We start from the raw sequence: 17,298 nt of genomic DNA, 5'->3' as shown, positions 1-17,298 counted from the left end.
ACTCTGCCTGTCAAAAATCAATCAATCAATCAATAGAAAATCTACCAGTAGCTTCCCATCTCTTAAAAAAAAAAAAGAGAGAGAGAGAGACCCCAGACAGAAGAGGGCACGCTCCCGCCTGCCTTTGAGGTTGTGCACAGTGCTGGGCTGTCTGAAGGTCTCGCTGCCGTCTCAGCCTGGGGTGGCAGCACTGCGGAGGCTGACGGCCCTGTTCCCCTGGGCGTGTTCTGGGAGGAGTCCACTCGTGTGTCCCACACACACCTGCCTGCTGTGGGACTTGAGCAGGTCTCAGGTGCCTGTTTGCTGCAGGTTGAGCCACCAGCGTTGCCTAAGCTGTCTGTGGATCTGGCTACAACACCTGACTTCCTGACGCAGCACTGGTATTCTCTCCTTCATCTTCTTCGGCCCTGGGGGCACTGCCCTGGCACCGCCTCCTGGAGGAGAGAATAATGGTGGTCCAAGCGGGTTATGAGGACCCTGACCAGACCCCCGCCTTGACCTGTGAATAGCACCCCGCTTCTGTGCTGGGAGGGGAGGGACTTGGGGAGCTGTCCCTCTGTGTAAATTGCCTTGGAAACACTGATGTCTCGCCTGTTGCTTTGCAGAGGAGAAATGTTCGCACGAAGCCTCCGGATGATGTGAAGGTGGGTGTTGGGAGCAGGTGAGGGAAGCCTGGTGTGCAGGTTCTCTGGGGGCGTTGAGGTGCAGGGTGTGAGGGGAGCCGCATCTGTCGTTTGATGGAGAAGCTGCTCAGATTTCTGATGGATGAGATGAAATAGTAGTGTTCTCCCCCACCCCCATTTTTAAAGACTCGAGGTGAGGAGGCCAGGCTGTAGTACATTCTTCCAGATCTCGCAGCTGGAGTTTCAGAACAGTGATCCTGACCTGCTGTCCTCAGGGAGGGGTGGCAGGGAGCAGGACTGGCCCGGGCCGGGGCTGCCAAGCGTGTCTGTTGTCCACAGGGCCGTGACAGTGATGAATCCTGTGCCTGGGTCAGCAGGTGTGGGTTTAGTCTTGGGTCCCTGGGAGCTGTGAGAGACCTCAGCCCTCGGCGTGACCTGAGGGTGGAAGCTGCACTGCGGTGTGCTGGCCAGAGCGCGCCATGGGTGGCTGTAGGCTCACCTGGGGCCGCCCCTGGCTGGAGAGAGGATGCCTGGGGCTGGGGGTCTGCTGCTTTGTGACTTCATGCCTGTGGTCTTCCTCCGTTTTGTTGGTCTGAGCAGATTTTTTGCAGAGTGTGTTTGTGCCTCCATTTGTGTGCTTAGACGCTGTGGTCCCTTGGCTCAGCAGTGAACAGGGCGTGGTCTCGTATCCCTTACTGAGGGGTGGACCCAGGCTTGGCAGATCATCAGAGGTTTCAGGAGCCAGTGTGGAGGGCATCTCCTCTGTTTCTTGCTCGCCCTGTGTTCATAGAACCTTCACGCCTGTCTCATTGTCCACAGGTTGGGGACACACTGGGAGATGCCAGTGCCTCTACTTTGGACTTCACCTCCATGCGACCCTGCCCCGAGGTCTCACTGGACATCTCCGTGCTGGGTGCTCTGGGTGAGTCGCTGCCCTGCTCCTGCAATGCTGTGATGCCCCAAGGGAGAAATTCTTGGTTTCCCTGAGCCCTGTGAGCCACCCTAGCAAATTAATAGCACCTGACCAGGGGATTGGGAGAAGGAACTGGGTTCATAGCCAGTCTGTCAGGAGCACAGGTAAAGCCACCTGGGGCTGTGCCGGGCGTGGGAGTGGGGTCCTGAGAACCAAGCCCTCTGCTGTGGGCTCTGGTTTGCACTGAGCTGAACCAGAGGGTGCTCGGCTGGTTTGCTGCAGAGCTGCCTGCTGTGGGGAGAAACCCTTGCCCTGGTGCCAGGAGTATGTGAAGCGCGATGAGAGCAGAGAAAGCTGTGCGTTTCCAGACAGGCTGGCCCACCTGTTAGCTGCAGAGGGAGGCCCCACTGCCCTCAGGACCACCCGCACTGGGCTTGCCCGTGTCGGTGTTGTGACTTGGGCTGCACCTGTACAGCCGGGGCTCTCCTGGCAGTGTGCAGGTCAGTGAGTACTGGCCCAGGGCCTGCTCTCGGGCGACTGTCAGGAAAGGCCTCGTCCCGATCCCGTGCACTGCTCTGGTGCTGACCAGCCGTCTCAGCTTCCCATGGTCTGGGGTTTCGCAGTGTCTTCTTCCTCATGGCACTTGGAACACAGCTGCTTTCCAGGTCCCCAGCCCCACCCCCAATCCCAGGGACATGTGGCAATGCCTGGAGAGGTGGTCGTGTGGGGGGCGGTTCTGGCAGAGCCCCACTGGGTAGCCTGTTCTGCATCCTGCTGTGTGGTGACCCCGTGTCGACAGTGCAGAGGCTGAGAAACCCTGCCGCACCGTCACGTGGGTGTGGTGAGGCTTTGTTTTTGTTCGCTCATTTTATTTGAAAGGCAGAGAGACAGATCTCTCGATGTCCTCTGGTTTATTCCCCAAATGCCTGCAAGACCAGGGCTGGGCCAGGCCGAAGCCAGGAGCCAGTTGGGTCTCCTCAAGCACTTGAGCCCCCCTGCTGCTCCCAGATCAGAAGGCAGGGAACCAGGGCTCACACCGGGCCCTGCAGTGTGGGACGTGGCACCTACCCACTGTGCCAATGCTGCCCCTTGGGGGCTGTTTGAAGAGCAGAGGAGCAAGGCCTTGCTTTGTCACCATCCCCACGCCGCCTTCCCTTCGCCGTGCTTTTAGATCGTTTGTATTTGGTGCAATCACCAGCATGCCGTCTTGTTCTGTGTTCCCCTCAACTGTGTCAGGATCCCCACAGCCACCCCGGGTTCGGTGATTTGCTAGAACTTGTGGCAGTGGAAGGCACAGAGCAGAATCGGCAGGCCCCGGCGTCCAGGGGTTCCTCCCAGGGGAGTCCCACATGGCACCCTCCGTCTGGCACACACCCAGGTCCAGGCTGCAGGAGGAGAGCAGAGTGTTGGTACAGTCCACAGTGTTTGCCCAAACAGTGGAGGTGCAGGGCGCCCCTTGTTAGCGGTGCTGGGACTCTCCCGCGGTCCAGGTCCTCAGTCCTCCCCGTGGCCCGCAGCCTGACTGTGCTGGGAACTTCCCACACACCAGCTCTTCTCTTCCTCAGTCCTCCCCGTGGCCCGCAGCTGACTGTGCTGGGAACTTCCCACACACCAGCTCTTCTCTTCCTCAGTCCTCCCCGTGGCCCGCAGCTGACTGTGCTGGGAACTTCCCACAAACCAGCTCTTCTCTTCCTCAGTCCTCCCCGTGGCCCGCAGCTGACTGTGCTGGGAACTTCCCACACACCAGCTCTTCTCTTCCTCAGTCCTCCCCGTGGCCCGCAGCCTGACTGTGCTGGGAACTTCCCACACACCAGCTCTTCTCTTCCTCAGTCCTCCCCGTGGCCCGCAGCTGACTGTGCTGGGAACTTCCCACACACCAGCTCTTCTCTTCCTCAGTCCTCCCCGTGGCCCGCAGCTGACTGTGGTGGGAACTTCCCACACACCAGCTCTTCTCTTCCTCAGTCCTCCCCGTGGCCCGCAGCTGACTGTGCTGGGAACTTCCCACACACCAGCTCTTCTCTTCCTCAGTCCTCCCCGTGGCCCGCAGCTGACTGTGCTGGGAACTTCCCACACACCAGCTCTTCTCTTCCTCAGTCCTCCCCGTGGCCCGCAGCTGACTGTGCTGGGAACTTCCCACACACCAGCTCTTCTCTTCCTCAGTCCTCCCCGTGGCCCGCAGCCTGACTGTGCTGGGAACTTCCCACACACCAGCTCTTCTCTTCCTCAGTCCTCCCCGTGGCCCGCAGCTGACTGTGCTGGGAACTTCCCACACACCAGCTCTTCTCTTCCTCAGTCCTCCCCGTGGCCCGCAGCTGACTGTGCTGGGAACTTCCCACACACCAGCTCTTCTCTTCCTCAGTCCTCCCCGTGGCCCGCAGCCTGACTGTGCTGGGAACTTCCCACACACCAGCTCTTCTCTTCCTCAGTCCTCCCCGTGGCCCGCGGCTGACTGTGCTGGGAACTTCCCACACACCAGCTCTTCTCTTCCTCAGTCCTCCCCGTGGCCCGCAGCCTGACTGGTGGGAACTTCCCACACACCAGCTCTTCTCTTCCTCAGTCCTCCCCGTGGCCCGCAGCCTGACTGGTGGGAACTTCCCACACACCAGCTCTTCTCTTCCTCAGTCCTCCCCGTGGCCCGCAGCCTGACTGGTGGGAACTTCCCACACACCAGCTCTTCTCTTCCTCAGTCCTCCCCGTGGCCCGCAGCTGACTGTGCTGGGAACTTCCCACACACCAGCTCTTCTCTTCCTCAGTCCTCCCCGTGGCCCGCAGCCTGACTGGTGGGAACTTCCCACACACCAGCTCTTCTCTTCCTCAGTCCTCCCCGTGGCCCGCAGCCTGACTGTGCTGGGAACTTCCCACACACCAGCTCTTCTCTTCCTCAGTCCTCCCCGTGGCCCGCAGCCTGACTGTGCTGGGAACTTCCCACACACCAGCTCTTCTCTTCCTCAGTCCTCCCCGTGGCCCGCAGCTGACTGTGCTGGGAACTTCCCACACACCAGCTCTTCTCTTCCTCAGTCCTCCCCGTGGCCCGCAGCCTGACTGGTGGGAACTTCCCACACACCAGCTCTTCTCTTCCTCAGTCCTCCCTGTGGCCCGCAGCCTGACTGGTGGGAACTTCCCACACACCAGCTCTTCTCTTCCTCAGTCCTCCCCGTGGCCCGCAGCCTGACTGGTGGGAACTTCCCACACACCAGCTCTTCTCTTCCTCAGTCCTCCCTGTGGCCCGCAGCCTGACTGGTGGGAACTTCCCACACACCAGCTCTTCTCTTCCTCAGTCCTCCCCGTGGCCCGCGGCTGACTGTGCTGGGAACTTCCCACACACCAGCTCTTCTCTTCCTCAGTCCTCCCCGTGGCCCGCGGCTGACTGGTGGGAACTTCCCACACACCAGCTCTTCTCTTCCTCAGTCCTCCCCGTGGCCCGCAGCTGACTGTGCTGGGAACTTCCCACACACCAGCTCTTCTCTTCCTCAGTCCTCCCCGTGGCCCGCAGCCTGACTGTGCTGGGAACTTCCCACACACCAGCTCTTCTCTTCCTCAGTCCTCCCCGTGGCCCGCGGCTGACTGTGCTGGGAACTTCCCACACACCAGCTCTTCTCTTCCTCAGTCCTCCCCGTGGCCCGCGGCTGACTGGTGGGAACTTCCCACACACCAGCTCTTCTCTTCCTCAGTCCTCCCCGTGGCCCGCGGCTGACTGTGCTGGGAACTTCCCACACACCAGCTCTTCTCTTCCTCAGTCCTCCCCGTGGCCCGCAGCCTGACTGTGCTGGGAACTTCCCACACACCAGCTCTTCTCTTCCTCAGTCCTCCCCGTGGCCCGCAGCCTGACTGTGCTGGGAACTTCCCACACACCAGCTCTTCTCTTCCTCAGTCCTCCCCGTGGCCCGCGGCTGACTGTGCTGGGAACTTCCCACACACCAGCTCTTCTCTTCCTCAGTCCTCCCCGTGGCCCGCAGCTGACTGTGCTGGGAACTTCCCACACACCAGCTCTTCTCTTCCTCAGTCCTCCCCGTGGCCCGCAGCTGACTGTGCTGGGAACTTCCCACACACCAGCTCTTCTCTTCCTCAGTCCTCCCCGTGGCCCGCAGCCTGACTGTGCTGGGAACTTCCCACACACCAGCTCTTCTCTTCCTCAGTCCTCCCCGTGGCCCGCAGCCTGACTGGTGGGAACTTCCCACACACCAGCTCTTCTCTTCCTCAGTCCTCCCTGTGGCCCGCAGCCTGACTGTGCTGGGAACTTCCCACACACCAGCTCTTCTCTTCCTCAGTCCTCCCCGTGGCCCGCAGCCTGACTGGTGGGAACTTCCCACACACCAGCTCTTCTCTTCCTCAGTCCTCCCCGTGGCCCGCAGCCTGACTGGTGGGAACTTCCCACACACCAGCTCTTCTCTTCCTCAGTCCTCCCCGTGGCCCGCAGCCTGACTGTGCTGGGAACTTCCCACACACCAGCTCTTCTCTTCCTCAGTCCTCCCAGTGGCCCGCGGCTGACTGTGCTGGGAACTTCCCACACACCAGCTCTTCTCTTCCTCAGTCCTCCCCGTGGCCCGCAGCCTGACTGTGCTGGGAACTTCCCACACACCAGCTCTTCTCTTCCTCAGTCCTCCCCGTGGCCCGCAGCCTGACTGGTGGGAACTTCCCACACACCAGCTCTTCTCTTCCTCAGTCCTCCCCGTGGCCCGCAGCCTGACTGTGCTGGGAACTTCCCACACACCAGCTCTTCTCTTCCTCAGTCCTCCCCGTGGCCCGCAGCTGACTGTGCTGGGAACTTCCCACACACCAGCTCTTCTCTTCCTCAGCACTTGTAAGAGCTTCGCCTGGTTTACTAGTTTCAAGTGTGGTTATTATAGCTCTTGATTTGCTTTTTTTTTTTATTTTATCTATTCTTGGGTTTTATTCAGTTTCTCGGACTGAGGGATTTATAACTCTTTTTCTTTAAGATTTATTTATTTATTTGAAAGTCAGAGTTACAGAGAGGAGAGGCAGAGAAAGAGATAGGTCTTCTATCCACTGCGTCACTTTCCAATTGGCTGTAACGGCAGGAGCTGCGCCCATCTGACGCCAGGAGCCAGGAACTTCTTCCTGGTCTCCCACGCAGGTGCAGGGGCCCAAGGACTTGGGCCATCTTCTACTGCTATCCCAGGCCATAGGAGAGAGCTGGATTGGAAGTGGAGCAGCGAGGACTTAAACCGGCGCTCATATGGGAGCCCGCACTGCAGGCGTGGCTTTACCTGCTATGCCACAGCGCCAGCCCCTGACTTTCAATGCATAGTGAAATTCTGAACTCTGATGCCGTCAGCAGTCAGCACCTGCTCTTCTCCTGGCCTCTGAGGAGGCCTCATGAGAGCCCTGAGGCTGTCTGCCTCTGTCCTCTTTCTCTGGACCCTGGAGCTCCTCCTGTGTCCTCCCGTGTTGGCTGTGGCCCCAAGGGACATTCTCCTCTGGCGCTCCAGTCTGCTCTCCTCCACCTTCCCCTTGTCACCTCCCTCGCTTGTGTTTGCTTTGCCTTCTGGGACACATGGAGCATTGCTGCTTTCTGACTGCTCTCCCGTCTGAGGTCTCCGTGGTTTTTGGTCATTTGCTTATTTGCACACCAGAAGCTTATCTGCTGGATGTCAGACAGGGTCTGCACCCTGGGCACTCACGTGGGCTGCACACCTCTGGGTCCTGGGGGCCTTTTCCTGAGGCTGTTGGGTGTTTGGAGTCCCCTGGATCCTTTCCAGGCATTGCCAGGCTGGACCCAGAGCCCTCCTTGCTGTTGGGCACAGGCAGGCCCCTCTGGGCTACCGGCTTCTGAGGGCTTGAGCAGACACCCAGCTGGTGGGACACACGTCGTCAGCTGTGGGTAGCTGGGCCATCTGTGGTACTTTCCTGGCCTGCACCTGTTCTCTCTCAGGCTCAGCTGGGTGTTTTGCTGAGACATGGGAGTGAGTGCAGATCTGGCTGTGGCTTGAAGCTGCCGTAGACCCATGCTGCACCCGTGTTCAGCTTTCTGATTGTTGATACAGAAGGTCAGCGACAGTCTGGTCCTTTGTCGTGGCAAAGCTTTCCACAATGTGAGTGTGTCAGGTCGAATGTGGGGCATGGCTTGTGCAAAAGACTTTGGGTGTTCACTGCCCCTGCCCTGGAGGCCTCCCACAGTATAGCCCTGACGTCGAGCTCAGAGAGCTTTTCTGCCGTGAGTTCTTCCAGCGCAGTTGTACAGTGCTTGTCATCCTGGGCCCTGGAGCCGGAGCTGACCAACTCCATATTCCATAGGGAAAGTGAAGAAGGAGCTACACCATGATGATGGCCACTTGAGCTTGGACGAGACAACCAAGCTCCTGCAGGACCTGCATGAAGCGCAGGCAGAGCGTGGAGGCTCCAGACCCTCATCTAACCTCAGTTCCCTTTCCAACGCCTCTGAGCGAGATCCTCACCATCTGGGTAAGGTGGCCTCAGCCAGGCAGGCTGGTGTGCACAGGTGCTGTTGGCCTGTGACTTGGACGTGGCTGGAAGGTCAGACCGTGGCCTCTGGCCCATGGGGCTGAGTGCAGTTGGGGCATCCTTGTCCTGGCCTCCTTGGAGGAGCTGCACCTGCCTGTGTGGCGGTCCAGGTGAGCTTTCGGGAATGTTTGCTTCTGTCCTGGGTTCATCCCCGTGGTCCTTTCCGTAGTACAGACATTGCCCCTCCACAGACCCCGATGTTCAGTGGTGCTGTCAGGGACCGTGACCTTCTCTGACCAGGGCTCTGCTGGGGAGAGGGAGGTCAGCACTGGAGTTGCCTGGCTGGCAGGCCTCAGCTGTGGCACAGGGCGCCAGGCGGGTCCATCACTCCTTAAATGTGCTTACTTGTTTCTGGTTCTCAGATGTAGATGTGAATTAATTTTTTTTTTTTTTTTTTTTTTAGGATTTATTTATTTGAAAGGCAGAGTTTACAGAGAGGGAGAGACAGAGAGATCTCCCATCCGCTGATTCACTCCCTAAATGGTCCCAGCGGCAGAGTTGGGCTGGTCTGAAGCCCAGAGCTTCCTCCACTCACCCACATGAGTGCAGGGGCCCAAACACTTGGGCAGTCCTCTTCTGCTTTCCCAGGTGAATTAGCAAGGAGCTGGATTGGAAGTGGAGCAGCCAGGACTTACACTGGTGCCCAGGTGGGATGCCAGTGTCGCAGGCAGTGGCTTTACCCGCTGTGCCACAGCGCCAGCCCTGATGTGAATTATTCTTTAGGCAGAGTGAATCTTGATGTGTTTGCAAGGAAAACATAGTTTTTTTGATCCCATTATAGCCTTGTAATCAAATGATGAACTAAACAGTGCCAGGATGTTCTCGATGGCTCGATCAGAGAGCACTTCAAGTCTTTGGGAGCCAGTGAGAGGATCCCCCATCCCTCGAGCGAGCAGAGATACCCTGGTGTCCCAGGAGCCTTGGCTGTCACTGAGACCTGGCCTTGCAGGCAGGGCCATGTAGGAGACAGTTTTGGTTCCATGTGCCCCACACTGCAAATCCATCCTTATATGTTGAAATGGCACATTTTCCTCAAAATTTCAGGAAGCCCGTCCCACCTGAGTGTCGGGGAGCAGCCGGATGTGACCCACGACCCTTACGAATTTCTTCAGTCTCCAGAACCTGCAGCCTCCACCAAGAACTAGCTCGTAGGTAGCCTTCCGTTGTTTCACTTTGTTGAGTTTTCATTCGCGTGTACAGTTTCGTCGTGAGACAAAGACTTACTTTTCCCCCTTTGGCGTGCGGGAAACAGACCCAGGAGGTGAAGAACTGTCTGTGACATCACTGGCAGCAGCGCAGCTCCTGGGCACCGGGCCCCATCGCGTGGATTTTGAATAGTGGCTGCCATATACAAGGGCATGTGGCTGGCTTGCCCCGAGCACCAGGGTCAGACGCGGGCAGGCTGTTGTCTCTGCCCGTGTCTGGTCATGGCCCTGGGGAACAGACCAGAGTGTGTCTGTGCTTGTGCTGAGCCTCCTGTGTGTCCCAAGCCCACATTTCCCAGGCAGTGGGGTCTCCAGAGGACAGCCTGAGGCGGGGCAGTCTCCTCATTGCTGTTTGGTGTGTGAGTGGACACAGTGAGCCTGGGACAGAGAAGAATCCAGTGTCCGTGAAGCACATTGTGACTGGGTGTCTACTGGATGCCTGCTGACCTCTGCGAAGTGCTGTAAATACAGATCTTAATAAAGAGACATGCAAAGAGCCTACGGGAACGGTCGTTCGGGCTTGGCTTGGGGCAGCTCAGGGCATACTCCTGTCCCTGTGACGCTGTGCTGTCCCTCGTCTGGCCTGGCCTGCGTGTTACCGGGGCCCCTGTTCCTGTGCGAGGAGATGTAGATGTTAAGGACCCTTTATCCCAGGGCTGGGTACAGTTGGTGCTCAGCTGTGCTGGGGGAGGCGTGGCTGGGAAGCCTGGGGGCAGCAGGCAGTGCCCTGGCTGAAGCACTGGGCTGGGTAAGAGTCCTCAGAGAGGTCCCCCGTGGATGTTGGTAAAGGGGAACAAAATGTTTCCACCTTGAATGAAGGCTCAGAAGGAGCTGTGGCCTCTTGAGCAGAAAAGGCTGGGAAGGCACCGCCCAGGGGGCTGCACCTCAGTGGTGGCCAGGAAGCACCCTCCACAGCCCTGGCCTCCAGCGCTGCCCCTGCTCACTCCCGTGGCTGGACCCCAGGCTCTCCTGTACCCCTAGGCTGGGCCAGCACCCCAGCTGCTAGGAAGGCCAGGCAGTGGACTCAGAAGGCAGTACGGGCAGCCCTGCAGCAGGTCCCGGGGTGCAGAATGCCCTTCCCAGCCTGACTGGCACACAGCGTGAGTCCTGTGCGCTCAGGGTGCACTGTGCACATCCTGCTGGACAGAGCCGGGGCAGAGCCCACACCTTCCTGGCCAGCACGGCCTCCAGCTCATGTGTGGTCCAGCCAGCAGAAGGCAGTGTGACTGCCACTCGAAGGTGCGGCAGCACAGTGGTCACATGGGGCATTTGCAACCCCGCCCAGACGCGGGCCCCCAGCCTGCCCTGCGGCAGGAATCGCTCAGAACCGATTTTTCAGTGGCATCTGGCACATTCCCAGTGTTAGCAGCCCTCACCTCTTTGAAGTTCCAGAACATTCTCTAAAAGGAAGCCTCCTTCCACCCACCCTGGTGCCCATTGGCATTCATCGCCCCAATGCCTGCGAGCTCCTGGCAGTTATCAGTCCCCTCCTCCAACTGGACTGAGCGTCCTGCGCATTGTGCATCAGTGGACCCGGGTAACAGGTGCCCTTTTGTGTCTGCCATCTGCTGAGCACGTTGTTCGAGGTTCATCCATGTAGGACCATGTACCCTGCGGCCGAGGCCGCTCTTCAGAGTACTGGCAGCAGTGAGGAAGGCCTGGGCACAGGCTGGTGCTACAGGAGCCCTGGCCAAGACCTACATACAGGGCTCTGGTTGGCTGAGTGACTCGCCTGAATGGCAGGGTAGAGGGGATGCGTTCTGCCCATGTCACCGCAAGCCGGCCCGGCAGGGGCTCTTCGTGCCTTGGTAGTGAAGCTGGGCCACTGCAGGCCGCTCCCCAGGGGCTGGGCAGCCAGCGCTGGATGATCCGAAGATGTCTCAGAGCTCTTCTCCTTGGAGACTACACCTGAAACAAGACGCGTGAGGTACATGCAGCTGTGTGCATGCGTGTTGACACATGTAAGCTCACTTGCTCTCACAGCTGGACTCCTGTGTGGCCACCTGGCGAGCTGCCATTGTGCTGCACCCTTGACCTTCCTCAGCCTGGTGGAGACTTCAGGGAGTGCAGCGTTGTTGTCTCGGGATCTCGGGTGTGCGTGGAGCAGAACTGAGCAGGTGCCCAGAAGCCTCATCCCATGTTGGAGAAACTTGGCCTCCAAGGATGGCCAGTGCAGTGTGGGTCAGCCCAACGCCACGACAGCACCACTCATCGTGAAGTTGCTGCGTTGGCTTCTCTGCTTCATGCAGGGCGGGGTCCCAGCTGCTCGCAACCTTCTGGTGTCTGCGTCCTGCATGTACGTGGAGCACAGGCCCTGAGCCCATGCGTGTCTGCATTGTCTCCTGAAGCCGTGAGCAGCCAAGGTCGACTCCACCGCCACCTGCGGACCTGGGGTGCTCTGGGGAGGCCCCTCCAGCGCTGCAGGGTCTCAGGGTCACACCTGAGCAGCCCTGCCACCGACCACGGTGTCCCCGGACACCTAGCGTTGGGGTCCCAGCAGAATCCCTTCAGCAGTACTGGGTGGCAGTGGCCGCCCTGCGCCTCTTTCATTTGAAGTCAGTCACGGCACCCTCCTCTTAGAGGATTAGAAAACCTCGCTGGCCGGCAGTGGGGGCCACACAGCCACTGGGACAGCAGCCACGCAGTGTCTGAGGAGAGTTTCTCCAAGTCAAATCTTTGGGAAGATGGGCGTCTTGGGTGTCGGGCTCCTGTTTCTGGTCACTTGTGGTCACTGCTGTCATACCTCCCTTAAGCACCGTGGCCTCTGCTGTGCTGTTTTTGGGTTCTTGGGGGTCTGAGATGCCCAGGCGTCCTGCTTATCTGCACTGGGTCTGTTTGGGGCATCTTGGCCCTGCACAGAGTGGGCTCCATCCCGGTGAGCTTCCTTGGGATGATGGTGCTTGGCCTCAGGAGTGGCCTGGGACACTTGGCCAATCTGCTGGTGGGCAGGGGAGCCCCAGCGCTGTTGTCCCATGACTCACAGGTGAGGAGGGTCTGGCCTGAGCAGCATGAGGGTGGTGGTGGGCAGTGGCGTAGGTGGCCACCCCTGCAGGCTCCTGTCTGGTTGACATTTCAGGAGAGGCTGGACCGGAAAGTCTCGGTTGGTGCCCCCTTCGGGCCTTCTTGGACCTGCTACAGGGGGTACTGGCGCCCAGGGCCTTGTGAGGCAGCCATCTCACTCCACTGCCTGGTCACCTGGCCCTTCTGCCCGTATTCCTGACTCCATGGGGCCCCTCGGAGGCTGGACATCTCTTAGGGTGGCCCTGCCGCAGGTGGGGAAATGCAAGTGCGTATCCTGTGGAGAGCGCCGGACAGCCTGACTTGGCCCTGCGCTGTGCCGGAGCCCCAGCTCCACCTGGGCAGTCACTGTTGTCCAGTGACCTCAACAGTGAATGCACGTGAACAGATGGGCCCTGCCAGGGCCTGTGAATGTCCTGTGGGATTCCGAGAGGCCCCTCTGTGTCCAGGGATGGGGTTGGTCTGTGGGGACCATGCTTTCTCCCACTGCCATAGAAACATTAAACCCCCAAAACCCAGCTGAGCTCCCATAATTCAAGGGCTGTTTAGGGAAGGGGCCGGCCTGGCTGCCTGTGATCTCAGTGCCCTGAGTGCGGCAGTGCTGTGCAGATTGGGGTTCGTACGCCTTCCTGATTCTGTGAGTGTGCCACCAGGCCCCCTTTGAGCCTGCTGTGGAGGGGTTCCCAGAGCTCAGCCATCAATCCATTGAGGCCAGAAGTGGCTGCCACACCGTCTCTGGCAGGAAATGAGGGCTTTTCGAGAAGCCTCCAGTGCACACGACTGTGTCTACCTGTGCGTAGCAGCTGCCAGCCCTGTTCTCTGCTCCCGTCTCGTGTGATGACCGCGGGTGTTTAGCCTGGCCTGGCTGATGTCCCCAGAGCTGGGTCCTGCTGCAGGCCTGGGTCCCCGGGCCGTGAGGGTGGGGCAGGACCCCAACAGAGGGCAGCAGTCATGGGGCCTGAGAAGTGGCAGGACGTGAGGCTGGCGCTGTGTACCCCTAGAGCCGGGATTCCCACACAGATAAGGAAACAGGCAAAGGGTGGTGGGGCCTTCTGGTGGGTAAGGTCCATACCTCTTAGTCTCAGCCCAAAAAAACTCATCTACCTCACAGTCTGTGGGGGCCTCATGACACCCCAGGAGATTTGTTAGTCCTTCACTGCCCGCTGCTGTCCCGAGCCCCTGGGTGTGGCGAGTCCTCTGCTAACTGGCTGTGAGCTCAGGTGGTCAAGAATCTCAGTGTCGCAGGTCCCTTGCTTGAGCCGTGAAGGAGAGTCTGCCACCCTGTGCTGGGCACCAGGCCTTGTTGAGTGCACACTGGTGGGAGTGTTGCCACGTAGACCTCACCTTGGTGCAGGTGTGCACTTAGGTGAGCAGCTTCAGCAGGGTGTGTGCAGGAGGTGTTTGCCTCAGAATCTTCACAGCAGAAAGAAACCTGTGTTTCTTTAAGGATGCAGGTGTTAGGTCAGGACTGTGTGTGCTCAGAGCACGAGAGAGAGGCTTGGCCAGGAGTGGCCATGTGTCCTGGGATACCTGCTGGCAGCATAGTGTAGGAGCTGGCAGCTCTCCACGCCCTCTTCTCCCAGGACGCTGTCCTGAACAGAACACTGAGTCCCAGGGGGCAGTCATGTGCCTTCCCTTCCTCTCCCTGGATCATGCCCTGCACAGCCTGTCCAGCCCAGTGGCCTCAGAGGCACGTCCTGATGCAGCCAAGCTGCCCGGTGGGCAGCAGAGCCAGGTAGAGCAGACTTAAACCTCCCCACGGCCCTGGCTGCGGACAGTGAGCACTGCTGGGGGACACGTTCCATCCACGGTGTCAGCAGTTGGCCTGCCCTGGGAAGCAGGAGTCCTTGGACCCACATGGGAACCAGATTGTTTAAAATGTTCACTCACTTGAGAGGCAGAGACAGATCTCCCATCCGCTCGCTCACTTCACACATGTCTGCAACAGCCAGGGCAGGGCCAGGCTGATGCCAGGAGCTGGGAGCTCAGTCCCGGTCTCCCACACCATGCGTGTGGCAGGGAGCCATGCACTTCAGCCATCACTTGTTGCCTTCCAGCGTCTGCACTAACAGGAAGCTGGAATCAGCAGTGGAGCCGGGACGTGAACCAGACACTCCATCTAACATGCCATCTAAAATACCCAACGGCTATTTTAACCTCTAGATCGAATGCCCACCTTGGAAATTTCTTGAACTTAAGATCAGAGACTCTGAGGAGGCTGTGGAGGAGAGCTTGCTGTTGGCCCGTGTGTGGGCTGTTTCCTGGGACTGTCGACCTGTCAGGAAACACCACTGCAGATACGTCTGCCACGGCCCTTTCGTGACCGCTGGGCGGGCAGGTGCAGTGGCCTGCCTCCAACACCAGCCCATGCTTTGGAGTGAACAGCCCCAGGGCCTAACTGCAGGGAAGCTGCCATCAGTGCCTCAGCCCACAGGAGCTGCTGAAGCTGGAGTCGTGGGAGCGGACGGCCTTTCCCTTCAGGGTGGCGGTGACAAGTTGTCCATCAAAACCCAGGACAGTAAACAGACTCAGGCAGCTGTGCCTCCCAGCCCAGCTGTGCAGTCCACCCTGGAGCCTCCGAGCCAGGTCAGTGCCGCTCCCCACCCCCTAGGTGGGGCATCTCCATGGTTGCTGGGCCAGGGTTTTGTGAGGTGGCCGGAATTCCGTGTGACACAGTCTCCTCACTTCCCAGTCAGCCTTCACTGAGCGAGAAGTGCTAGACTTTGCCGTCCAGAGTGGACTGCGACTGAGGTGAGTGCCAGGGCGTCTGGCTTCCTTTCTTCCCTGCTGAGCTGAAACCATGAGCCCTGGGATCTTCTTGGTAGTCAAGGGCCAAACCCGGCTCAAGCGCAGTTGGCAGCTCCGATAACCGGGGAGTCTGCAGCCTCTGAGGCGGAGCTGAAGATATTTCACAGTAAGGGAAGATGGCAGAGCAGGGTTTCCTGTGGGGGTGTCCCCAGAGGGCTCCTCGTGAGGGATGTAGGGGGAGAGAGTGGCTGGGGGGAGCGCAGTCGGCACCAGCACCCCTCCAAGTGGAGCGTCCACAGCAGGGGCCGTGGGGTAGTCGTCCTGATGCTGTGTTAGAAGCATGGTGGACAGCAAGGAAGGGGCTCTCGGTGTCAGCAGGTGGGGATGGATGAGATGCTTGAGACCCCTCCCCAGAGTGGGTAGAGGCCAGGATGCAAGGCAGGGTTGCGGGGCTACACAGAGCCCCCTGAGCAGCCAAGACTCCTGTGGGAGTGGCTGGCGGGGTGCTGGCAAGGTCACCAGCACTTGGAACCCCTCCCACTGAGACAGAACAGAGCCCTCTGGGAGAAAGAAACCCAGAGTCAAGAACAAATGGGCCCAGATGGGACCAGGAGGCACTCAGCCAACCGTGCAGAGCTTCCAGCCCCACAGCAGACCGTCTCTGTCGTGAGTCCAGGACTCCCCTGCTCGATTGGAGCCCAAGAGGTTAACCCTTGACAGGATGAAACAGGCAAGGCCTCACCCAGGTCCATGGGGTGTGAGGGAGGCATGCGGGGTGGAGGCCAGGCCGCAGAGAGCCTGTCGCAGGTGGCCTTGGCCGGGCATGGCAAGGGCTGGAGACTCCCAGCCCAGGATTCAATGTGATGTCAGCAAGAGGGGTTCTGGGGCCTGTGGAACCGTGCTGTACACATGTGTCGTGTGTATGTGTGTGGTGTTTGTAGGGGAGCTTTGTGTGTGTGCATAGTGTATAGTGTATATGCTGTGTGTATGTTTGCACGTGTGTGTGAGATGGGGTGTGGAGTACATGGTGTGGGTGGTGAATGTTGTGTATAATGTGTGTGTGGTGTGGGTGGGTATGTTGCTGTGGATTTGTCTGAGAGAGAGCGGTGGGGGCAAGAGGCACAGAGTCACCACACAGACCCCAGGAGCTGGGTGAAAGCAGGCTAGAGGCGAGCAGCTTGCAGGCTCGTTTATTTCAGTTGCTGCAGCAGCTTATATAGCCAAGGCAGCCAATCCAGTCAAGGGGCGGTTTATGCTGTAACCAATCACAGCCTGTTGCTAGGCAGACTCCTTTGCCATGTGGGTGCCACAGCCATTTCCTGAGTTACTGACGCTCACTTGCCAGTGCCATCTTGGCATAGCCTTCTCATTGCACCACAGGGATATGCGTGGTGTATGTGTGTATCTGGTGTGGATATGTCTGGTGTGTGTATACTGCATGTGCACGTGTTTGTGTGCTGAGGTGTGTACATGCTGTATAGTGTGTGTGTATGCTAAAGTATGTCATTTGTGTGTGTGTTGAGGTGTGTACATGGTTTATAGTGTGTGTGCGCAGTGTGTGTATATGCTAAGGAGGTATGTCATTGTGTGTGTATATGTGTGCTGAGGTGTGTACATGGTGTGTGTGTGTCTCTGTGTGTGCTGAGGTGGGTCTGGGTGGACAGACAGCTCCCTGAATGCCCTCATTAAACCTCCACGGGTACTTTCCCCAACCTTGCTGCACAGACAACATGTTCCAGACCAGCCCCTTGTACTCAGGGAGCTCACGGGGCTGGGGTCAGGAGCCAGGCAGCTCCCCAAGCCCCTCTCTTGGGTCCTCCTTTAACTGTGCCTCTCTTACCCGACGAGGAAGCAGGATCTCACTTGAAGGAGAAGCCAGGGCCACCTTTGCTGAGGTGCCCAGCGTTGGTTCCTGGCCTTTGCTTCTGAGCTGCCGCGAGGTAAGAACTAGACATGTGCACTTTTCCTTCCCTTCTTTGTTCCGTTCTCCCTGCTGGGGCTGGGTGGTGCACACGGAGGAAGGCTTCCTTCATCCCTGGCTCCATCCCGCCTTGGCTCCAGTGAGGCCTCAGGTGACCCGGGGCTGCAGGGCTGGCTCTGACTGCCTGCCCTCCCCACACCTGCTGGCAGCTGACCACACCAGGCACAATGTCCAAACCACAGCACGCATACTTCAAAGTAGGCGGAAACGACATTGGTTACTGCGAAGTGTCTGGGGATCAGACCCACCTGGAGTGAGGGTGGGTGAGCCGTGAAGGAAGTCAGCCCCTCCCAAGTTAATTCACCGCCCACTGTGCTCCTCCCAGGT

The 17,298-nt window shown here is 59.0% G+C and overlaps 1 protein-coding gene across 3 annotated transcripts in view; it reads left to right on the top strand.

Moving 5' to 3' along the window:
* The window catches only part of BRD9 (bromodomain containing 9), a 31,041-nt gene extending 21,315 nt beyond the window's left edge, over positions 1-9,726 (top strand). For all 3 annotated transcript variants that reach the window (XM_062211804.1, XM_062211802.1, XM_062211801.1), the window contains exons 13-16: positions 606-644; positions 1,443-1,545; positions 7,792-7,959; positions 9,064-9,726. In XM_062211804.1, coding sequence (XP_062067788.1) covers positions 606-644; positions 1,443-1,545; positions 7,792-7,959; positions 9,064-9,164 — 411 coding nt within the window. In that variant the 3' untranslated portion in view covers positions 9,165-9,726. The remainder of the gene's footprint in view (positions 1-605; positions 645-1,442; positions 1,546-7,791; positions 7,960-9,063) is intronic.
* Positions 9,727-17,298: the final 7,572 nt, after the last annotated feature.

The sequence above is a fragment of the Lepus europaeus genome, chromosome 15 (assembly GCF_033115175.1).
Source record: "Lepus europaeus isolate LE1 chromosome 15, mLepTim1.pri, whole genome shotgun sequence".
Taxonomy (NCBI): Eukaryota; Metazoa; Chordata; class Mammalia; order Lagomorpha; family Leporidae; genus Lepus; species Lepus europaeus.
This window is presented reverse-complemented; position numbering and strand designations above follow the sequence as displayed.